At 32.7% G+C, this 25,982-nt stretch overlaps 1 protein-coding gene across 1 annotated transcript; it reads left to right on the top strand.

The window, feature by feature from the left end:
* The first annotated feature begins 7,657 nt into the window (after positions 1 to 7,657).
* LOC120152830 (vacuolar-processing enzyme-like) lies at positions 7,658 to 11,463 on the top strand. Its single transcript, XM_039164951.1, has 10 exons — positions 7,658 to 7,678; positions 7,866 to 8,049; positions 8,137 to 8,301; positions 8,620 to 8,776; positions 8,856 to 8,941; positions 9,258 to 9,460; positions 9,542 to 9,590; positions 10,186 to 10,410; positions 10,770 to 10,976; positions 11,164 to 11,463. Exons 2-10 carry the CDS (start codon positions 7,879 to 7,881, stop codon positions 11,320 to 11,322), a joined length of 1,422 nt encoding a protein of 473 aa, XP_039020882.1. The 5' UTR covers positions 7,658 to 7,678; positions 7,866 to 7,878; the 3' UTR covers positions 11,323 to 11,463.
* The last annotated feature ends 14,519 nt before the right edge of the window (positions 11,464 to 25,982 follow it).

Below are 25,982 nucleotides of genomic sequence, written 5' to 3'. Positions count from 1 at the left end.
TCATTTGTGTTCTCATGTTATCACTCATATGGGGTTTCCCTCATATCAGACCATTCGACTGGGTTGTTAGCGATAATTTCTAGACCGACAAATAGAAGGACACCTCCCCATGTATATTTGACATATTGTATACGTCACATCACCTCTAATGCTAAGATGAAGTTTAAGAAAAAAAAGATCAAAAAAGAGATTATTAACATGGGTAAGTAATATGTTATTTCTCATTGATTATTTATGCTTCATTTATGTTCATCATTTTGTATTTTTAAATTTAATTTTTTTCAGAGTATGCTTTACTATAACTACACTTCCATTCATAACTAGAAAATTTGATAAGATATGGAGAAAAAGTTTATAAATTCACAGTTTAAACCCCTAGGAGAATTATGATCAAAAGCATGTGATGATCAGGGTCGACATTACGACCATATAAAAACCAACCTTGCCAAATGTATAAACTCAATGCTTAAAGGGACTCAGCATCTTCTACTATCAAGTATTGTTAGGGATACTTACTTCAGGTTTGATAATGTTTGGGCAAAAAAAAGTGCACAAATAGATAACATGATCAACAAAAGAAGAAACTAGGCTCCAGATTTGGAGAAAGCAATGCAAAAAAAAAAAATCAAGCAAATGCAATATCAATGTTCATAATTTTTCCAGATTTGATTCTGATTACGTTATCCAAGCCTTTGTTCGACCACATGAAGGAGGCAATTCTGCCACATACACTAGTAATCTAAATACAATATAGTGTGATTGTGGTCGATTTCAAGTTTTTAAATTCTCATGCACTCACGTTATCGCTGCATGTCTTCACATTAATGTTGGCTCGTACTCTTATACAGACGAGTGTTATAGCCTACACGTGCATAACATACAAAATTGTGAGTTTAAGTATCTCTTAAACGATGATTATTGGCCTAAACCAAATATTTCTGAAAAATGATTACCAAATTCAGAATTTCATAGTAAGTTGAAGGGTCGACTTGAATCTAGCCGAATTCATACTGATATGGATGATACTCAAAGAGAACAAGGTCTACCAAAGTTTTGCGGCCACAATATAAAGCATTGTTTGCATCTTTCTAAATATCGACCTAGATAATAAGGTTTTTTTTGTACTTTTTAACTGCATTTATATACTTATCTAAATTTTTATCTTTCACTTCATATTTCTATATTGTACTTTTTTATGTGTGTTTATGGATTTTCAACTTCCATTTTTTATTCATACGTAATTGTAAACTTTTCGTAAATAACTTAATACAATAATTACTTAATAAGTAAAGACAAAATCATACATATATTTAGACCATGAAAATCAACATTTGTTCATATATTCTTTTAATTTTTCACCCCTCTCTACAATTCGTTTACTGTGTAGAATTGATAAGTCTTCATATTTGTCTTTCGTCTTCTTCTTCTTCTCAAATTTCATACTACTATTTTTATTTTTTTCACTTCTCTCTACAAGTTGTTTACTATGTCAGATTGATAAGTCTTCATACTTCTTCTTCTTCTTCTTCTTTTCGATTTTCATCGTCTTCTTATTATCTTCCTCAACTTTCCTCCTCTTCTTATCTTCCTCAACTATCGGCATTATTGTGTGCTTTACCTACTCCTCATCTGAAGATGAACTTGAATATAAATTGTAATTTCTGAATCATAAAACTCATATAAACCATAAATCTTGATCTATTTTGTTAGGATTGAAGAAGCTCAATTTGAACAGCCGAAAAAGTGTCAAGAGGGGTGAATTAGAAAAAATGGTTTAGGGAGTAAGGAGAATGAAAGATAGAGAAAATGACACAACGATTTATAGTAGTTCGACTTCTCAACTAAGTTTACCTCCACTACCTTAGCTCATCACTATGGATTTTCTAACAAATTCACTATTTTGTTCTTTCTTTTTCAAGGATCAAGAGTAACCTTTACAACTCCCTAGTTTTTCACTTGGCTAAACTAGAATCAATCCCCTTTATAAAGGTAAAAAGAAGTAAACAAATAAAACCTCTAAAAGATAGGGTGTTTACAAGAATTTAGCTCACAAGAACAAAATATTACAAGAGAATTGGAATAAAGAGTGAAAAGCTCTTCTCTTGTGTTTGATTGCTTGGATAGGTGTTCTAACCCTTCTTCAAGTGTCTCGAACTTATATTTATATGTTGGAATGAAGTTGTGGTCATTTCTAGCCGTTGGGAGTCTTTTAGAGCCATTGGGGATATTTTTCTCTACAAAACAAAATTGCCCAGTATAGAGGGTATTAGTATTCCTATAGGGAGTATCGGCACTACCTTTGTTATTTTTAAATAAAACTAGCCTTTACTAGACATTGGGCCTATCGGTGTTGATACTAAGCATATGGTATCAATACTACTCTGTGAAGAAGTATTGGTACCCCTTTGGGTATCGGTACCATTTTTGCATTCTGGAATTTGAGCAATGTTGGTAATATTGATACTACCTAGTAAGTATCAATACTTCCCTTAGCTTTGGTACCGGTACCATATGAACTGTATCGATATTGTTCATGAGGTATCGATACTGTAAGAACAATGTCAGTACTGCTTGTCTAGAAAAACATTTTGTACTCAATTCCAAGTTAATTAGACTTTGAATTATTTTGAAAACTTTGAATAAATTCAATTCAAGTCCAAAAACATTTTCCCATAAATTGTTATATCAAAAATATAGTTCAACAATCTCCCCCTTTTTGATAAAACAAAACATTTGAAAATTTATTTTTGGCAAAACTCCCCCTTAATAAAATATTTACTGAAAAAGATGTCAATTGTTGGAAAAAGAATGCAAATGTTCAGCTCCCCCTTTTTCATTAAGAAATTGAATTTTTCAAACACATACTTCTCTCTCTTTTTGTTATATAAAAAATAATAAATTTAAAAATAACATTAGAGAGTAAGTGATAAATTTGACATAAAAATCATTTGAAAAATTAAAAGCCCCCCTCAAAAAGTGCATTCCAAACAAAATTTGACTTTAAGAACTTGACACTTAAACAAAATTGAATTTCAACAAAGAATAACAAACATGTTAGTAGCACATGAAATTCAATATATCCAAATCTAAAATACTTTATGCAATACCAAATGTTGAAATTAAGTGTATATGCATAAAGCTTTCCAAAAATGTTACGCATTAAATTTTTTTTTATATCAATTGTTAGAGAAATATCATTTGCATTTTAAATTACATGCATAAACATTTAAAGTTAGGTCAAAACCTTAAAATTTTAAAATCAAAGCATTTTGAAAATTGATATCAATTGTTAGAGAGATATCATTTGCATTTAAACCCAATTTTGACCAAAATTCATTATGATGAACAAAAATTTATGAAAAATCATTAAAACTTTAAAATATTCATCACAATTTCCTTTTAACATACATGAGAAAAAAAAATCAACACAAAATCATTTAAGTTTAAAACTCATGCATGCATAAACTAAATGAGCAACCAATTATTCAAAATCAAAAAGCTTTTAAGCTTAGAGGTTACCCATTCTTTTTCAAGTGTGGCTAGAGCATTTGAACATCTTCATTTTCATCAACATTGCTCCCACACACCTACAAGAGACATTTAAGTAGATTTTGGTATCCAAATTTCTTTGGATCCTTGGACATTAGTTTCAATGCCCCTTGTTCCCTTAGAAAGCCATACTTCTCTAATTTTAAAAGATTTTATTTTCCTTACAGGACAAGCATGTTCCATATGACCATGAAAATGGCAATGTGAGCATTTTGCCATTTTTAAACATAATGAGTTGTTTTTAGAAATTAATTCCTTTTCTTTTGTTAAGCTTTCAAGCTTAACTTTCAAATCAAAATTTTCTTTTTCTAAATCATTGATTTTGGATTTTGAAAACTCTAAATCATTTTTCAAAGATTCATTTCGTTTTTCAAAATCAACTTTTGTTTTCAAAACCAAATCATTTTCAACTTTAAGTTTTGAAATTAATTTCTTATATTTGGAATTCATGGTCTCAAATTCCAAATACAAGTCATTATAAGCATCTTGTAACTCATCAAAAGAATGTGAATTTAATTCATATGAGTTAGAAGATACCATTGAGTTGGAACTTCTTCTTCTCTCCATCACTCCAATCGTCCATCTCGCCGGTTGGAATGGTGTATCTTTTCATGATAGAGTTCCAAGCTCTTAGATCATTTGCTTGAATGAAGATCATCATTATATTCTTCCAATAGACATAATTTGCTCAATTGAAGTAGGGTGACTTGTTGACCGGTTGTGAATCTTCAATGTAGTAGGCATCGGAGGTTGAAGTCATCTTTTTGTCGGTTGCATCGGGAATCGGTAGAGCTTCTTCGAGGATCTTCTTAAGGATGTGAAGTATTCTAACGAGCCAAGCTCTAATACCAATTGTTAGGATCGAAGAGGCTCAATTTGAACAACCAAAAAAGTTGCAAGAGGGGTGAATTGGCAAAAATGATTTAGGGAGTAAGGAGAATGAAAGATAGAGAAAATGACACAACGAATTGTAGTGGTTTGACTTCTCAACTGAGTCTACCTCCACTTTCTTAGCTCCTCACTAAGGATTTTCTAACAAATTTACTAATTTGTTCTTTCTTTTCAAGGATCAAGAGTAACATTTACAACTCCCTAGTTTTTCACTTGGCTAAACTAGAACCAATCCCCTTTACAAAGGTAAAAAGAAGTAAACAAATAAAACCTCTAAAAGGTAGGGTGTTTACAAGAATTTAGCTCACAAAAACAAAATATTTACAAGATAATTGAAATAAAGTGTGAAAAGCTTTTCTCTTGTGTTTGATTGTTTGGATAGATGTTCTAACCCTTCTTCAAGTGTCTTGAACTTGTATTTATATATTGGAATAAAGTTGTGGCCGTTTCTAGCCGTTGGGAGTCTTTTAGAGCCGTTGGAGATGTTTTTCTCTACAAAACAAAACTGCCCAGTACAGAGGGTATCGGTATTCCTATATGAAGTATCGGTACTACCTTTTTTATTTTTAAATAAAACTAGTCGTTACTAGCCTTTAGGCCTGACAGTATAGATACTAAGCCTATGTATCGATACTACTCTGTGAAGTAGTATCGGTACCCCTTTAGGTATCGATACCATTTTTGCATTCTGGAATTTGAGCAATGCTTGTAGTATCGATACTACCTAGTGAGTATTGATACTTCCGTTACCTTTGGTATCTGTACCATATGAACAATATTGGTACCGTTCATGAGGTATCGATATTGTAAGAACAATATTAGTACTTCTTGTCCAAAAAAACATTTTGTGCTCAATTCCAAGTTAAATAGACTTTGAATTATTTTTTAAAACATTGAAAACTTTTATTAAATTCAATTAAAGTCCAAAAACATTTTGCCATAAATTGTTATATTAAAATATAATTCAACGCATTTAAAAATAATTTCTAGACAAACTCGTCATGTGGACTTGACAAATTTACTTTACACTATAACATTTGTCGTAAATTTTAAAATAAATATGAAGTTGGCATATTGGGCCAAATAATTATTCCTATTGGATTATTGGCCCAATTTAACCCACGGGAAAAACGTGTTTTTTAATCTTATTATTGTGTTCCACCGTTTAGAAATAATTCCACAATTTTACCATTATTTAACTCTAATCTTCGTGGCTTGGGCAAAATTAGCACAATAATAATGGCGCCAAAAATATTTTGAAATTATATTGCTAGTAGAAATTTATTTTTAAGATCTATGATATTTATTACAGTAATTTTAGAAATTGTCATGTGGAAAATTCTCTCTCAATTTCCGTTTTGTCCTTTTTTTGAATTAATCAATGATATATGATCTATTAACCAATTAATCTAGATCGAGTTTTGTAAAGGCCCATTATGAGACGAACATATTAACTCAATTTGCTCTATACGTAAATGTCAAGATTCAAACCCCTAACATTGTTTAAAGAATTTAGCACCTCATCTCATTAGATCATCTGATTATTGGTTCCATTTTTATCCTTTTGGTTCTCTTTTGAATTTTTTTAGTATTTTTTATGAAAAAATAATAATTTTCATTTGATAAGGTGTTTTTACTTCAACAAACTTAATGTTCATTAGAGTTAAAAAAATTATAACTAAAAAGATTTAATTGGTTGAAATTCTAGAATTAAAAACTCGATTGAATCCAATTTTTACTGTTAACGATCAATAATTTTTTAATTATTTTATAAAGACTTTTAGTATTTAAGCCTAATATGTTAATGTTATAGATAAATTAATATCATATACTCAAAATTAAAAAAAAAATCAAATATTTGTAAAGATAAGATTTTGTTGAAATTAAATCTTAACTGATACCAATTACCAAATACTGAATTCGGTTTCAAACAACTTTTTTCTTTCTCCTTATTAAAGAAATAAATTTCAAATCATGTAAAAGGGAATATAAGACCATGCTCATTATGTTTTTTAATATATAAATTTAATAATATTTAGACATGTGATATAAAATATAATTAAAATATAATATAAAAAATGCGACTGTGTTTCTACTGGACTCGCCTAGTATTCGATTGCGTTACTCATTTACTCACACCATCTTATGTTATTGATAATCTGAGTAAATCTTATACCATATTTGCCAAAATGCTTGCGTGACGTGAATTGGACTAAAGGAATCTTATTTAAAATAGTGCTATAAAATAAAAACATTAGTATTAACTAATCCAAATAATAAATGATAGATAATAAATAAATAACAATAATATAATTAGTATATTATGATAAAATTCACTGTCTTAGAACTAATTTTGTTCAGATTAATGTAATCTCAAAACGTTTACGTTGTCCTCCTATTGTTAGCATAATCTTTCAAACGTAGTACACTCGAAGTTCCTACTCTAATATTGCTCTTTTCAAAAACAAATCAGAAAGAGAAAAATTATACTTAAAAAAATAATTTTTGGTGTGTGAAACAATGAGTTAAAACTTGATATTTATAAGGGTAAAGTAGGTAAATCAATAAATAAGACATAGACACTTGCTATAAAAATTTCAATCGCCTTCTAATATCTACTTAAAATAAAAATAATTTTTTATTTAAAATATTATAAGTTTTTCTTTCTTTTATTTGCACTATTCAACAATAAATATACATCTTTAATGAAAAAATCAATAAATATATATAAAAATAACCTTTTTAGTATATTATAATATCATTTAGAAGAATTCAATGATAAAACAAAATGTTGTTATGTTCAGGGGCATGTATTTGAACACGTATTTTCAGGATATGTATGTGATATCAATAGATTAAGAAAATTCTATACAAATAATATATTGTAACCACCATCTATTGAGTGACTTTAATAGTAAAAAATATTAAATCTTTATAGAAGATTCGGGTTCGAACAACTATATTTACAAAGTGTATATCATCAATAACTAAAAAAAATGAAAATAAATTAAGCCTTCCTTGGTCCAAAACAAGCAAAGGAAGAATCGAAAATGAAGGAAGTTTCAAAGTTTGAAAAAATAATAATGCCCAAAAGGCAATGGAACGTTACCCATCATTTTCACCCCCAAAACCCTAAACCATGCGTCTCAAACACTCCAAAGTCCAAACCTCAACCTTATAAATAGTGTTCCAAGGTCATCACCCGTTCTCACCAACCACAAAATCATTTCTTGAACAGGTCAGTTTTATTCTTCTTCTTCTTCTTCTTCTTCTTTTACTTTACAATATGATTTTCTCATCAACCTTGTTTTATTTATGTCATGACAACTAAAATAATTATCCAATAATGATGGGTTTATCTATTACTAGCTTCCCACTACTAGTGAATACTAATATAGTTTTGAATTGCATTGGATTTTTGACAGGTTAAGATTAAAAATGATGAGTTACAGAGGCTTGTTTCTTTTGCTTGCACTCTCCTGCATTGCCGTTGAAAGTCGACAACTCAAAGGAAATCCATACCATTTATCTTCGAACAACGATATTGAAGGCAAAAGATGGGCTGTTTTAATTGCTGGCTCAAATGGTTATGAGAATTACAGGCATCAGGTAACATTATTTGATACTACATAAATAAAGTGGATTTATATCTATTTACTAAACGCATTGTGACGTATATAATAATTTTTTTCGCAGGCTGATGTATGTCACGCGTATCAAGTTCTGAGAAATGGTGGGTTAGAAGACGAAAACATTATTGTTTTCATGTACGACGATATCGCATTCGACGGCAACAATCCCAGACCTGGTGTCATTATCAATAAACCTGATGGAGAAGATGTCTATGATGGAGTCCCCAAGGTTTCTTCTCTCTTTTTTTCCCTTCAGAATCCTTTTTTCTATATCGGATAAACTTTGTATTAATCACTCAACTACCACTTTGGTTTCATTTTAGTAGCTCGACTATTTTTTCAATAATGATATGGTATTACCTTATGGTGACACACCAACATCATCGTCGATTTTTTTTACGACGGATGATCAAAATGGAACTTTAGGTATGATTTTGATAAAATAGTACACGGGGTGATCGAAACAGAACCGAAGTGATAACTGCATGACTGAATAAGTAATTTACCCTTTTATATATTGCTTATTAATATGGGGTTTATATTATAGGATTACACAGGGGAAGATGTAAATGTGAACAATTTTTTTGGAGCAATTCTTGGGAACAAAACTGCTGTCACAGGAGGAAGTGGGAAAGTTGTGGACAGCGGTCCAAATGATTATATTTTCATATATTATGCCGATCACGGCGCCGCCGGTTTACTTGGTTAGCAGCTTTCAAAACAAAACAATGTCTTTAATTTTTTTTTTTCATTCTGTTAATCAATTTCTCTCTGTATTATCAGGAATGCCTTCTGGAGAATACCTTACTGCACAGGACTTGATGAATACGTTGAAGCAAAAACATGCAGCTAACACCTACAAAAGCATGGTGTTTCTATTAATCTTCACAATATTATATCATAATACAACCCTCTTGTAATATTTTATTGGGTAAACTACACTTTTAGTACCCCGATTATCAGTTTTGTTCCTTTTTGATCACCAACCGTTAAAAAAATTTAAAATATGTCACACCCAAAGTTCTGTTAATTTTTTAATGGTGGCATGACCAAAATGTAACATTAAGTATGATTTTGAAAGGGAAAGCAATAGTTGAGTGACTAAAACGGAACAAAAGTGATAGTTAAGGTATAATTTACCCTATTTTATTTAACTTTGAATGAATGTATATATATGTGTTGCAGGTTATATATGTTGAAGCATGTGAATCAGGAAGCATGTTTGAAGGAATTCTGCCGAGAGATATAAATAACATATATGCAGTGACAGCAGCAAATCCAAATGAAAGTAGTTGGGCATCTTATTGTCCTGGAGATTTCCCAAGTCCCCCTTCTGAATTTGACACTTGTTTGGGTGATATTTTCAGCATTTCTTGGTTGGAAGACAGGTCTGTATCCGTATCCGTACTATTTTAAAATATCAGGTGATTAGAATTTTAATATTTTACTTTTTCATCCAAAATGGACAGTGACATCCATGATCTGCGAAATGAAACTCTGCAGCAGCAATATCAAGTGGTAAGTGTGTTTAGATTATGAATCGCCATTAAGTAAAGATTTAATTGCATCATATGTCCTTAAACTATAACCCTCATTTTAAATTGGTATTTAAACTTTTAAATATTCCAATTTCATCCCCAAACTATGACTCTTATTGTAAATTAGTCTTTAAACTTTTAAACATTCTAATTTCATCCTTAAACTCTGACATTCTTTCTAATATGGTCCCCAAACTTTTGAATATTCCAAATTCATCCAAATATGTAATTAGTTTCGACCATAGTTTAGCCTAAAACTTGGCTTTTTTTGTTTCAAACATATAATAATATAATTTACTCCAACGATTTTATTAACAAGATATGTCATTAGTATATGCGTATAGTTTGGGATGAAATTAGAAGCATAAAAAGTTTGAGGATCAATTTAGAATGAAGGTCATAGTTTGGGGATGAAATTGAAATGTTCAAAAGTTTAATGACTAATTTAGAATGATAGTCATAGTTTAGGGATGAATTGACACATTTACAAGTTTAGGGACCAATTTAAAATTAGACTCATACTTTGAATGCATGTGATTAATTAAAATAAGATTAAACTTTGTGAATGATTGCAGGTCAGAAGAAGGACAGCAGTTGACGATGTGGATTTTAGTTCTCATGTGATGCAATATGGAAATAAGGGAATAGCAGAGGATACTGTGTTCAATTATTTGGGTTCAAATCCAAATAATGATAATTATTATTCACCTCATCATCATCATCATCATCACTCCAGTGTAACAACCACTCCACATATTGTCAGCCAACATGATGCCAGCCTCCTCCATTTCTGGCATAGGGTTCGTTTTCTTAAACCCCGACATAAATATAGGGTAAACTACACATTTAGTCACCCAGCTATCACTTTGGTTCATTTTTGGTCACCCACCAATAAAACAAATTATCGGTGATGCTGCCTTCCGTGTTACTGTAACATAATATAACATCAGCAGTTCTGTTTATTTTTAACGATAGGTGATCAAAACGTAACATTAGGTATGATTTTGAAAATGATGATAGTTTGGTGACCAAAAGGAAACTAAAGTGATAGTTAGGTGACTACATATGTAATTTCCGTAAATAGTATATGTTTTTTTCTTGATTAAAAGAATATTTATTATTATCTTCAAAAAAAATATTTATTATCGTATATTTGCAGTATCATAATGCTCCGGAAGGCTCTCCCAGAAAGACCGAAGCTCACAAGGAGCTGATGGATGAACTTTCCCTAGGGAAACACACTGATCAGAGTGTAAATGAGATTATATCAGTTGTTTTTGGACCTGAAAAGATTTCAGAGATGCTCAACACCGTCCAATCTGCTGGGAGTCCTCTCGTTCATGATTGGGATTGCTTCAAGATGCTTGTAAGTGGCTCAAACCAAGGATTTAAATAGCGTTATATTATCGGAATAGCGACCGTTATATAGTGATAAAGGTGTCATCCGAAACCTATTTCACAATCGCAATACTTACAATAACCGCAATCGAGATAAGCGCAACGCAACCGAAAATGCGATCATAATAATATTTTTATGTTCGATGAGTTTGCAGGTTAAGAGTTTCAAGAAACAGTGTGGAGGCACATCAAGAACAAGGTATGACATGAAGTATAGTGGAGCTTTTGCAAATATGTGCAATGCTGGTGTTGATATCAACCGTGCTACTCAAGCAATAACTCAAGCCTGTTCTACCAACTCTCCTCCTCCATAAAAACCTATACATATACACGTTCAAAAGAGTTATAATTAATTATAAGAATATGGAATTACAGTAAGCTCATGCATATAGATCTTTGATGTACTTCAAAAGCTTTTTACATGATCAATGCTTGATATAAATCTGTCTTATTAAGCTATTTCTTGTTTTTCTTTTATCTAGTTTTGATTTAGTTATATGGATTGTTATTGTTAGTTGAATATATAACTCGAAAAGTTAACATTTACATACAAAATATTATAAATAAAAAATCTTATAAAATAAATAAAGAGTGAAGAATAAAGAAGCTAACTGTTGTTGATTTCACAATTACTTGACACGTATATTTAAAATACAAGTGTTGGAGTTAAAAGATAAAAACGAAGTTCATAAAATCAAGAATAGATATGGGACATAAATGAAAACATACAAATAAGGATAGATAAATATGTAATTTGTCTTCACTCCAAGGAAATACATTTTTAATGTTAGTAAAAATAGTCGTTGAAAATACAAAATTAAGTCATTTGATAATTTTCTAGTTCATTGTCACGGCCGTCTTTCGGGTGGGTCCGGAATTGAGTTTCGACTTGAATTAAAAGCATTAGAGTAGCCACCGATCATTTTAAAGAAATATTTAGGCTGATCGGACACCATCTTACCTGATCTGCGTTTTACCAGAAATGTGTCGGGTTCGGGAGTCGACTACAGTCAATGAAGGATTAGCACCATTGTACTGCCCTTTCGGTACCAATTAATTTGTCGATTGTTTAATTGCAAAAATTTAAATTTAAATTGAATCGATTCGAGTTGCTTATCTTTGATTGGTCACAATTACTACTGAAAAGGTCAAAAAAAAGTTAGATGATAAAATAAAATATTGAATGCTAAACAAAAAGAAATAATTTTAAAAGGTTAAATTAAGAATAATAAGGTGAAAAAATATCGCTAGAGAAATAAATAAAAATTAAGAAAATGTTAATTTCTAAAAGAAATAAAAAGGAAAGAAATATAGAAAATAGTAATAATAAAAAAAATGTTAAAGGATCACACAGTAATTAAACAAAATACCCAAACAAATAAAATTATTGATTAAAATGAAATTATTTTAAAATTAAAAGACCAAAATAAAAGAAAATAATTTACATTAGTGACCAAATAAAATATGCATAAATTCCTAGGCCAGATTCGAAAAAAATATAAATTGATAACTAAAATGTAAACATAATAAAATTTGAAATCCAAATTAAAAATACAAAAAATTCACTGACTATAAAATAAAGATTAAAAAATCAAAAGACTACTTATGGGGTTTACCCACTTATAATTTACACAGAAACCCCCTCCCCAAAATGACATCGCATGGGGAGGGGTATTTATACCCTTAAAACCGACCTTCAAAGGCCTTCAAGCTTCATTTTCTCAACTCCTCTCTCTCTCTATTTCATTTCTCTATCGCCTCTCTCTAGAAAACCTCCACCGGAGGAATAGTCTACCATTGTTGGCCGTCGCACTCCGACACTGACAGCCAAAACCACCCAGAACACTCTTCACAACCCCCTGATCCCAAAACTGAACCCTAAATCTCATAAAACCCCCTAAACGACATAGATCTAAGTGAAAAGGTTCGACTTTTACCGTTTTTTGGTGAAACCCTTTCACTTTCTTGGCGTGCCTGCTTTTTGTTTTGCTTAGCTTTTGATTTTGGTTGCTTCGGTTTTCTGTGTATCTCTCTTGCTGTTGGTTTTGTGATGTGGTTGGTTTCTCCGATTTGTGTTGTGTTTTTGTCGGTTCAATGTTGTGTGTTTTTGTTACTTTGGCCTCACCCGTTTATTTGTTCTCCTTGGCCTTACCATAGCCTTTTTATAGCCACGGTGTTGGCTATTTTGGGTCCCGATGATCTTGGGGTTACCCCAATATGCTCACATTGAGGTCGTCGTTGGGTTGGAAATCCCTGGATGGTTCAGTCCTGGGCATTTGGCCGAGATCTCGGGCAACTCGTTGGCGCGTGGCCTACACGCTCGCGCCGCCTCCCATTGATACTGTTAGGGTTTGGAAAAATGCACAACCTCTTGTTGGGCTTGCAAGCTTGGGCCTCCCACCGGGTTTGCTGGGTCAGGCTACCCAATTGGGTTTCATTGGACCCAAACATCTTCATTATTGGACCCCTTAAAAAAAGAAAAAAAAGAAAAATTAAATAAATAAGATATAATATAAAAATATTATATTTCCAAAAATAAAATATTTTAAAAAAACTACTTATTATATAAATTTTCAAAATGTTTTAAAACTATATTATATATATATATATATATATATATATTTCAAAAATCATTTTCAAAGCTATATATATATATATATATATATATACATTTCCTCGATAGAAGTTCTGATTCACTCACCTATGAACCTGAACAATTTGATTTTAAGAAAAAGAATGATTCCTTCACCTTCAACCAGTACCGATGGGCACCACTAATAATAAGCATCATTAATTTAATTTACAGAAATTTAAAATTCTAAAAGATTCAACGTATAATTATAAATTAGTTAAAAATCTAAAGGTAAATCATTTAAATAAAATATTAATTAAATTATTTTTCAAAATCTTTTTTTAGATAAAATATACCATTGATTAGGGGTGTTCAAATTCGGGTACTCGAGGTTTTTAGTTACCTAGAACTTTGGGTAGCCGAGTCTTTGGGTAGTTGATTGGTCGGCCCGTGTCCCCACCCAGATGTTGCAAGTACCCATTATTGGGTACCCAAATTTTACAGGTACCCAATTTTTTTTTTATCAATTTTAAATCATTAATTTAAATGCAGACAGATAAGTACAACTCTGTTGTATATTTGAATGCAGGAAGATAAGCACAACTCTGCTATATAACAAACCATGAAACATAGCTTCTTCGATCCCTCTTTCATTGTGTCATAATCGTCTTTCGGGTTGGCCTGAAATAGGGTTTCGACTTAATTTTGATGTGTAAGAGCCGCCACTGATCATTTTTTAATTTGGTCGATCGGATACCATAACTTACCGTTATCTGATCTATGTTTTACCAGAAATATGTAGGATTCAGAAATCGATTACAATCAGGGAAGGATTAGCACCCCTGTACTACCCTTTCGGTACCAATTCGATTTCTCGGTTGTGTTAATTATGAAAATTAAAAGCTAAATTAAAATTTAAAAGTTTGAACCAAATTACCTACCTTTGACCAATTAAAATTATCCTAAAAAAGCCAAATTGATATTAAATAATAAAATAAAATAAAATAAAACGAAAATGAAAATGAAAATGAAAATGAAAATGAAAAATAAATGAAAAAAATATTAAATTAAAAGAAATATTAAAGAATGATTAAATTTAAAAAAACATTTGAAATTAAAGATCAAATTGAAGTTAATTGGAATCTGCACGGAGAAAAAATAAAAGTTATAGGGTCAAATTTTCAAAAATATAAAAAAATATAACAAGGATTGAATTGAATTAATTCAAAATTCAAGGGAAAATTTACAACAGGTGACCAAAATAAATTACGCATCAAAATAACAGGGACTTCATAAATAATTTAAAAATCTTGTAATTACAATCTAGTCCCCACTATATAAAGCCCTTAAAACACCCAAAAATATAATTTCTCACCTTTCTCAAATTTTAACCCTCCCCCTTTTCTCAAAATCCTCTCAAACCTTTCCCCTAACCGGCCATAAGCCGGCCACACTCCGATGTAACCCTACCGTCCCGACTATCGCTTCGACCACTGCCTTCGATAGCCAAAAAACCTAAACACCCCCAAAACGCTCCTCTCACCACCCCAACCCCAAAATAGAGCCCCGATTATTCTAAACCCCTTAATCAGCGTAGATCTACGAAAAAACTTTTGGTTTTTTAACTTTCCGGCGAGACCCTTCCACTTCTCGCTTCGTAATTCCTAGCTCCAAAATCTACTACTTTTCCGACGATTCTTCGACAGAAAACTTTGGTTTTTGTGTTTTTTATGTATATTCAAATGTTTTTTGGTTTTGCTTGTACGATATTTGTTTATTTTTTCTCTGCGTTGCTATACGATGTTTCTCTTTGTTTTTTGGTTGCTTTTTGGGTTGCTCCGGTAATGCCTTTTTCATTGTCTGTTTTGTTCGACTTGCAAGGGTTTATACAGGCATTCGATGGTGATGGTTTTTGAGCCTTTTGGGGTTATTTCTAAGTATTTTAGGGTTTTTATCGATTGTTCATGGTTTGTGTTTAATCGGAGATCTCAGATGGTTTAGTTTGAGTTACTCTGATATTTGGGGTTGTTTCTTAGTTATTCGTTGTTCGTGTTTAAGCGAAGATATCAGATGGTTCATTCTGAGTTGATCTGATCTTTGAGTTTCAAACGCCAAAATCTCGGCCGTCTAATAATCTCGTCGGTGCGTGATTCCCATGTGCTGTTATCGGTGGCTCTCGAGCTTCTGGAACCTTCTAGGATTTGATCTTGGCCATTGGATTGGTTGCAGATCCAACGGTCCAGGATTGGTTGTAATGTGATGATATTTTAGGGTTTAAAACCATAGTTCTCTTACGATTATGGCCGTTGATCTCTATCTTGATCTAACGATCCTCATTTGTGTGGCGTTGTACTTAATGATGAAGCCCTAGTGGTTTGGCCTGGCTTCTTGGGCCCCGTCAATTGATTGCCATATTGGTCTGTTGGATCAGTCAAACCACTCTGTTGGGCCTCCACTTGATTTGGACTTCCTTGAATCCCAATCTGTTGGGTCAGGCAGATTGGGTCTTGTCACCCATGCTTGACTTTGGACCTTAAACACATATAAAAATGAAAATAAATAAAAAAAAATGGAAGTAAAAAAAACTAAAAATAATATATAATAATATGTGTATATTAAAAAACTATATAATATATATTATATTTCAAAAACAATATAATATGTTCTCAAAGATTATATATGTTATATATGTTTTCAAAAATCGTTTTTAAAAACTATATAATATATGTTTTCAAAAACCGTTTTAAAAATTATATATTATATGTTTCCAAAAACATGTTTTCAAAACTATATATGTTTTTAAAAATCATTTTAAAAACTATATATTATATGTTTTCAAAAATCGTTTTTTAACTACATATTATATGTTTTCAAAAATATGTTTTCAAAAACTATATTATATATCTTCAAAAACTATTTAAAAACTATATATTATATAATTTCGAAATTATATATATATTATCATATATACTAAATAAAGACCCTTGAAGTCCCTGACGAAAATGAGTGTCTACAGTTACCCCTCTTTGCCCATTTATCGTGTAACAAAAAAATAGGGAAAAAATAAACGGACACAATTTTTCGTTCGGTAAAAAGAGATTCCAAAAGTGAATTTGCTCCTGTGAGTGATATCTTCCTCTGTGATTGAAATTCGACCCAATGTCTATTGATTCTCTTTATCGAATATCTTTTACCGCAGAGTTGAAATTTGACTTGAAAACTCTGATAGGAAAAGGCTCCATGTTGTTGAGCTGAATTAAGGAGGACTCATTCGTTGTGAAGTTGAATCGATCTTGGATGACTCTGAACACGATATCCTTCGTCATGAAGTTGAAATCATGGTTAACCACTTCATCACGAAGTCAAGTCAATCTTAGTAGCTTTGAACATGATATCTTTCGCTGTGAAGTTGAAATCTAGCTCGATGCTTAGGTTTTGTGGTAATCCCTCACATTTGAATTGATATCGGGTCTCTTTCTAGCCCAATATCCTTCGTTGTGAAGTTGAAATTTGACTAGATGACCTTAGTTGAGAAATAGTTCTCCGTTGTTGAGTGCAACTATGTTGTGGATGACTCATTCGCTATGAAGTTGGGTTGATCTCAAAAATTTTGGGCACAATATCCCTCGTTATGAAGTTGAAATCGTGGGTGACTCATTCGTTGTGAAGTTGAGTCTAGATTGAATATATATTTTTTGAGCCGGATATCCTTCATCGTGAAGTTGAAATCCAACTTGGTTATACTGTATCGTCCTTTATCTTGAGTGTTCTTCGAGTTCAATATCCTTCATTGTGAAGTTGAAATTGACTCTGATAAAAATCTACAAAATTATGCATGTGCGCGATGCTATGGATACAATGTTCTTATGCATGCCTAAAATATATATGTGAAGTATGTTATTTTAGGATTTTTAGAGAGAAATCTCAATCTCTTGTTGTCAGTCTTGATTTTTCTAACGTCTTTTGATCCCTTCCAATCTTGAATTTTGGATTCTTGATTTTGGATTCTCTAATCCTCAACGGGTTTTGATCTGATATCCTCTTTGGGAAATTTTTCGAAAAGAAGTTTTGTTTCAAATTTTGATTTTTTAATCAATGCCTTTTTATTTCTCAGTAAACTAGTATCCGTGTCATTCTTTCGAATATGGTGCAAGAACCTTCATCGACTCCTAAACACCAGTACTTTTCAGGAAAGCTTTGTGCAGTAATACATAATGATCTTTATTCAACGCAAATAAATCATTTTTATTTAAATTCAATGTAAGATGCTAAGGAGTTGATTTCTCTAGACAAATAGCCATATTTATTTATGTGGAAAAATAAAATAGATGGAATTACGAAAAGTAAAGATATTTGAAAATACTAATAGGTGCCCTAAATCTCAATAATGTGGACGCCTTTGAACTAGCACACCGTTAGATGACTTTGAGTGTAGCTTTTTCTTAAGGGGACTTTGAAGATGTGACAACGTTAGGAAGAGTGCAAAGTTCCTCCCAAATTACTAAGTCTCCTAAAGACTTGGATGTTGTGATGCTTTATTGCCTTGATCCCGGACCTCCCCGTGCACGAATCCCGGACCATTATCCAAGCCGCCTTTTAGGTTTTCAACTTGGATCCCCCATCAGTTTCAAGACGCCCTTTGCGGGTTTTCTTCTTGGACCCACATTGTATTTTTATTTTTATGTTTTCAATTGGTTTTTTTTAATTTTCAATTTAGAGCGCCCTTTCAAGTTTTCACTCTAAACGGTTTTTTACTTCAAATTAGAGTGCCCTTTCGGGTTTTCACCCTAATATTTGTTGACTGCATCAGAGTTAATGGGAATGAGAAGTTCCGGTCCGTCCTTTTTAGTCAAGATTAGAGCTTCTTCAGACAAAGACTTTTTAACGACATAAGGCCCTTCCCAATTTAGCATCCATTTTCCTTTAATGTCTTTTTGGATTGGCCATATCTTTTTCAGTATGAGATCTCCTTCATGGAATACTCTTGGGCGCACCTTCTTGTTGTATGCTCGAATCATTCGTTTTTGGCAGAGTCAACCATGGTGAATGACTTTCAACATTTTTTCTTCTATTAGGTTCAGTTGATCATATCGAGTTTGCGCCCATTCTATATCATCCAGTTTAACTTCTGACAAAACCCATAGTGATGGGATTTCAACCTCAATGTGCAACACAACCTACATCTCATATGCTAATGAAAATGGGTTACCCCAGTCGAAGTGTGCACCAAATTTCGATAAGCAAACAAGTCAAAAGGTAACTCATCGTGCCAATCTTTATACGTCTCAGTCATTTTCTCCACTATTTTCTTGATATTTTTATTTACTGCTTCTACCACCCCATTCATCTTTGGTTGATAAGCAATAGAGTTATGATGCTTTATGTTGAATTGTTCACAATCAGCATCCATCATCTTGTTTTTTAAATTGATTACATTATAGGTAATGATCCTTTCTGGTAAACCATATTGACATATGATCTTTTTTTCCCCAAGAATTTAAAAATAGTGGGCTGAGTGATACTAGCATATGATGCAACCTCCACCCATTTGGTAAAGTAGTAAATTGCTACAAGGATAAATCGATATCCATTTGAAGCTTTTAGATGTATTTTTCCAATGACATCCATGCCCCACATAGAAAAGGGCCACGAAGCTGTCATCACATGAAGAGGACGAGACTGACATTTATTTTATTCCCATAGACTTGGCACTTATGACATCATCTAGCATAGTTGATGTAGTCACCCTCCAATGTGGACTAAAAGTATCCACGTCTCATAACTTGTCTTGCCATCATGTGCCCATATGCATGAGTTCCACACACTCTATTATGTACCTCCTCCAAGATCATCTTTTCCTCTTCTGCATCTACACATCTTAATATGACTTGATCATGACTTTTCCTGTATAAGATTTCTCCATTAAAAACATATTTGACTGCCATTCTTCTGATTGTTCTTTTTTCAGATTCAATGGCTTCTTTCGGATAGCTTTAATTTATAAGGTATTACAAAATGCCATGGTACCATGGTTTGGTGTCTTTTACCTCTTCGATTTGGTAACAATGTGTTGGGTACTCGTATGACTACATGTCGATTGGCATCATGTTTGATTCCCTACCAGCCTTGAATGTTGATGCCAAGATAGCTAAAGCATATGCCATTTAATTCTCTTATCTTGGAACGTAATGGAAAGTGACCTCATCAAACTCTTTAAGTAAATCCAAGATGTGCTTTCTGTACTCTATAAAATTGGTATCTTTTGTTTCCCATTCTCCTCGGAGCTGATAGATTACTAAGGCAAAATCTTCATACACCCGTAAAGTTTTTATATTATGTTCAATAGTAGCTCAAATTCCCAAAACACAAGCTTAATACTCCGCCATGTTTTTGGTGTAATCAAAGTTCAATCTGCTAGTGAACAGGTAATAATTTCCTTTGGGTGATACCAAAATAGCCCCAATGACATGCCCTAACGCATTTGATGCACCATCAAAATGCATTTTCCAAGAGTCACATGTGGAAGTACTTGTTTTTTCTAATGATATTGCCATCAAATCTTTATCTGGAAAGTCAAAGTCCAATGGCTCGTAGTTTTCAGAAGTTCTGCTTGCTAAGAGATTAGATATGTCACTTCCTTTTATAGCCTTTTGGCTCACTTATTCAATGTCAAATTCAAATAATAACATTTTTCATCGGGCTAGCCTTCCAGAGAGAGTAGGCACACCCATCATGAATTTTAGTGGATCCAACTTGGAAATCAACCAAGTGGTGTGGTATAACATGTATTGTCTGAGCCTTTGTGTAGCCCAAACTAAAGCGCAACCAACATTTTCAATGGTTGGATATCTAACCTAGAAAGCAGTGAACTTATTGCTAAGGTAGTAAATGGTTCTCTTTTTTCTACCAGATTCGTCATGCTGCCCCAAGACACATCCCATCGAATTCTCAAAGATGGACAAGTATAGGAATAAAGGTTTGTCTGGGATGAGAGACATTAAAATAGGAGTACAAGACAAATACTCTTTTATTTTCTCGAAAGCGATCTGGCAATCATTATTTCATGTCCTGAAGTTATTTTTTCAAAGGAGACGGAAAATCAGATCAAACTTATCTATCAATTGAGATATGAACCAAGCTATGTAATTTAATATAGCCAGAAAACCTCAAACTTTTTTTTTTGTGTTCGTGGAGGAGGTAAATTCTGGATCGCTTTAACTTTATCTGGATCAACTTCAATGTCTTTCCTGCTAACAATGAAGCCCAACAGTTTTCTAAAAGTTACTTCAAAGGTGCACTTGTTTGGGTTCAACTTCAATTGAATCTTTCTCAATCTTTGGAAGAGTTTTCTCAGATTCTCGATATGCTCATCTTCAGTTTGTGCATTGAAAATCATGTCATCAACATAAACTTCAATCTCCTTAAGCATCATGTCGTGAAAGAATGTCACCATAGCTCTTTGGTACGTTGCCCCAACATTCTTGAATCTGAAGGGAATCACCTTGTAACTGAATGTTCCCATATTGTGACGAATGTAGTCTTCTCCATGTCATTTGGATGCATCTTAATCTGATTACATCCTAAGAAACTGTCCATGAATGAGAAGAAGGAATTTCCTGTTGTATTATCCACCAGAGTATCTATGTGTGGCAACGGGAAGTTGTCTTTAGGACTTGCTTTGATGAGGTCTCGATAATCAACGCACATGTACACTTTCCATCATTTTTTGGTACTGGCACTATGTTAGCCACCCATTCCAGATATTTGGCCACTTTAAGAAAACCAGCATCAAAATGTTTCTTGACTTCTTCTTTTATCTTAAGGAGTATGTCAGGTATCATCCTCATTAGCTTTTACTGTATAGCTTTGCATTCTGGTTTGATTGGTAGTTTATGGACTACCATATCTGTGTCTAGCCCAGGCATGTCTTGATACGACCATGCAAACACGTCCTTGAACTCTTGGAGTAAGTATATCAAACTTTGCCTCGCTTCAAACGAGAGTGTCATGCCAATTTTAATTTCCTTCTTTTCTTCTTCAGTGTCCAAGTTCAAATTTTCAAATTTCTCTTCATGGGGCAATATTTGTTTGTCTTCCCTTTCCACCATTCTTAATAGCTCGGAAGGTGAGTTGCAATCTTCTTCATTGCAACATTCAACAATTGAATGTAAATAAAAATAATTCATTAACCCTTACAAAAGATCACCTATTGCCTTGGGTATAGGCAAATAGGGAAAGTTTGATTATTACTCTGAAAGAGATTTGAAAACACAGGTAGTTCTTTAGCAGACCAGTTATTAAATACGAACCATGGCGGTAATGGACGGATTCAAGATCTATCAGTATCTTCAGCGTTTTCCATGGTTATAGCATTAATACTTAAGCCTTTTAGAGCTTCTTCCAGATCAGGCATGACCATCCTAGATTCTTCATCAAAAGCATAACCACTAAACCTGAATATGTTGTGAATAAGAGGAAAATACACTGGATCCTGCTAAACTTCTTCTCCAGTTAATCTTGTCTTTTTACTTTTTTGGCATCTCTGAATCTCTTTCCTCTTTTGTTGATGACTAGACTGATATCCAAGCCCAAACTGACCTAGCTTGATAACAGGAGAAATAAGGTTGATTCTTCCTTATAAAGTACTCCCGAACCCTCTTTCCATCTTTGCACCTTTACCCAAAGTCTGCTTGATTTCCATCTTGGTGCATTCTGAGAGTTTGGGTTTGGAAATCTTACCCCTTAGCCATAAATGTGGCATTAACAAACTCCAATAATTGAATCAAACACTCCAGAGCCTCCTCATTCCATCTTGGTGCATTCTGGTGCAATGTTGATGGTATTTCCCTAATTTTACGAATCTATGGCCTTCCTAAAAGAAAGTTGTAAAAAGGCATGATGTCCATCACCAGGAACTCTATATTATAAGTGGCGGTTCCAATGGTCAGTAGTACCTCAATTTTACCGAGCAGTTCTCTCTTTGTACCATCAAATGTTCGAACCACACTCTGGCACGTTCTCATGTGGAATGTATCTATTGGTAACATTTTCCGAGTGACCAAAGGCATTGCATTAAGGGCGGAGCCATTGTCAATTAATACGCTTGGCAAAGCATGCCATTTACAATGAGTGGTGATGTGTAATGCTCTAGCTCGACCTCTTCCTCCGAATGGAATCTCATCATTAGAAAACGAGATGAGATTTTCAGTTTGGATGTTGTTAACCAGTCAATCCATCTTATTGACTGGTATGTCTTTCAGTATAAATGTCTGATTTAAGACCTTTAGAAGTGCCTATCTCTGTGTCTCCGAACTTAGCAGCAATGCCAACATTGAAATGTGTGTTGGAAGGCTATGTAACTGTTCCACAATGTTGTACTCACTGTGTTTTATAAATTTTAAGAACTCCACAACCTCTTTTTTCTTTATTGGCTCATTTACTGCTAGTACGTCCCCTTTGAACAGTTCAAGTGGTCTCTGGGGTAAGTAGTATTTCCCAATAGTATGCCCCACTTCATTGACATCTTACTTCAAATAACTTACTCGGCATTCATATCTATAAGACATTTTTTTCTGTCTTTATAGGGAAAAGGTCTTGGTACCATTATTACCACCTTTGCCAGTATTTTATCTACCATCTTTTCTTGTGATTATCAAAGAACGACCCATGATGTATCCTTTGTCAGATGAATCTCCAGTAGCATAAACATCGGCTTCTAGAGTGTTCTTGTTTTCTTCACAGAACTCCAGCTCTCTCATGTCTATCATGAGCTGGATCAAAACTTTAAATTCTGAAAACTCTTGCACATCATGTTCTTCTTCATTGTGATAACAGCAAAGGTTACCACCTTTGTACTTCAGTGTGCTAGAGAGTATGGTGCAAGAAATCCTACCTTTACCATTTGCCTCCATACCCAGGCCAAATGAGACTTTACTTCAGACACACTTGTTTTAACCCTCTTGCCTCTTTACTCGATGATTGCATTAACCCCACCTTCTTGGTGTTTAGGCAGAGGGTTATGCATAATGTTAGGTATTTCTGAGTTGTTGAAATGAATATAGTTCCTGTTGCGCATCCTTTGAATGATCCTCTTAAAGGCGAGGCAATTTTCAATAGCATGTCCTGTGACACCACAATGATACTCACAATATGTGTTTTCATCATACCACTCGGGGTATGGGGCTTTAGTGGTTCTACTAGGTATGGTGACACCACATGCGTGTCAAAAATCTGCTGGTAAAGTTCCTTGTATGTCATGGAAATCAGCTCAAAATACTCTTTTTCCCTCCTTGGTTCCCTCGCTTCTTGTCTAGAAGTACCTGTCGGTATCTTATTTTATCTTATTTTTAAAATGCAATTACTTCATTTAATCAATTGATCGTTTTTCTCTATATTTTATAGCAATTTTCGATATGTAGTAGGTTTTGACTTGGAGATCGTAAGACTTTGGTTAGTATTAATGGTGTTGATGTTGTTGATCTCTCATTCTTTCCTCTTCATGGGAGGCTGTTGGGATTTATGAAGAGGCTCAATTGACAACCGAAAAATTGCAAAGGGGTTTAATTGATATAATTGAATTTAGGGAGTAAGGAGAATAAAAAGATAAGATAATTTGACACAAGGATTTAAAGTGGTTCGACTTATCAACCAAGTCTACATCCACTACCTTAGCTTCTCACGAAGGATTTTCTAACAAATTCTTTAATTTGTTCTTTCTTTTTCAAGGATAAAGAGAAAACCTTTACAACTCCCTATCTTTTCAATATATATAAGATAGAACCAAAAACCCTTTACAAGTAAAATATTGTAAACAAATAAAACCTCTAAAAAGAAAGGTGTTTACAAATTAAAAGCTCACAAGAACAAAATATTACAAGAGAATGGGAATAAAGAGTGAAAATCACTTCTCTTGTGTTTGATTGCTTGGATAGGTGTTATAAACCTTCTTTAAGTTTCCTCAACTTGTATTTATGTGTTAGAATGTTGTTGTGGCCGTTTATAGCCGTTGGAGGTGGTTTGGAGCTATTGGGGATCAATTTTCGTGCAAAATAAAGTTGCCCAGACCAAGGGGTATCAATACTCCTAAAGGGAGTATCGGTACTACCATTGTTTATATTCAAATCAACTTGCCGTTAATAGTCGTTGGGGCCTGATGGTATCGATAATATGCCTATGGTATCGATTATACTATATAGAGTAGTATTGGTATCCCTTTGGGTATCGGTAACATTTTTGCATTATAGAATTTGAGCAAAACTAGTAGTGTTTGTACTACCTAGTGAGAATTGATACTTCCCTTACCTTGGTATCGGTACCATATGAACAATATTGATATTGTTCATGAGGTATCGATACTGTAAGAATAGTATCGATACTTCTTGTATGTGAAATCATTTTGTGCAAAATTCCAAGTTTTATGGACTTCGAATTATTTTTGAAAACTTTGAAAAACTTTGAATAAATTCAATTTAAATCCAAAAACATTTTGCCTTAATTGTTATATCAAAATAAAGTTCAACAATCTCCCCCTTTTTTATATAACAAAACATTTGAAAATTTGTTTTTGACAAAACTCCCTCTTAATAAAATGTTTAATGAAAAAGATATCAATTGTTGGAAAATATGTGAAAATATTTAACTCCCCCTTTTTCTTTAAGAAATTGAATTTTTCAAACCCATACTTCTCCCCCTTTTTGTTAGATAAAAAAGAATTCGAATTTAAAGTTCTAAAATAACTTTGGAGAGTAAGTGATAAATTTAACATTAAAAGCATTTGAAAAATCAAAGATCACTCTCAAAAAGTGCATTCCAAACAAAAATTGACTTAAAAAACTTGACACTTAAACAAAAATAAATTTCAACAAAGAGTAACAAAAATGTTAGTAACATATGAAATTCAATATATCCAAGTCTAAAATACTTTATTCAATATCCAATATTGAAATTAAGTGCATATGCATAAAGCTTTTCCAAAATGTTATGCATTTAAAAAATTTGTTATCAATTGTTAGAGAGATATCTTTAACATTTAAAACATATGCATAAACATTTAAAATTTAGGTCAAAAATTTAAAATTTGTAAAATCAAATCAGTTGAAAAGTTTGATATCAATTGTTAGAGAGATGTCATTTGCAGTAAAATGAATTTTGACCAAAATTCATTATGATTAACTAAAAATTATGAAAAAACATTAAAACTTTAAAATGTTCATCATAACACCTTTTTCAACATACATGAGATTAAAAGCAATGCTTTATCATTTAAAATCAAAACTCATGCATGCTTAAAACTAAATGAGAAACCAAATAATCAAAATCAAAAGCATTAAGATTAGAGGTTACCCATTCATAATCAAGTGTGGCAAGAGCAGATCAATTTCTTTATTTTCATCACCATTGCTC

The sequence above is a fragment of the Hibiscus syriacus genome, unplaced genomic scaffold, assembly GCF_006381635.1.
Source record: "Hibiscus syriacus cultivar Baekdansim isolate YM2019G1 unplaced genomic scaffold, ASM638163v2 tig00111095_pilon, whole genome shotgun sequence".
In the NCBI taxonomy this organism is placed as follows: Eukaryota; Viridiplantae; Streptophyta; class Magnoliopsida; order Malvales; family Malvaceae; genus Hibiscus; species Hibiscus syriacus.
This window is presented reverse-complemented; position numbering and strand designations above follow the sequence as displayed.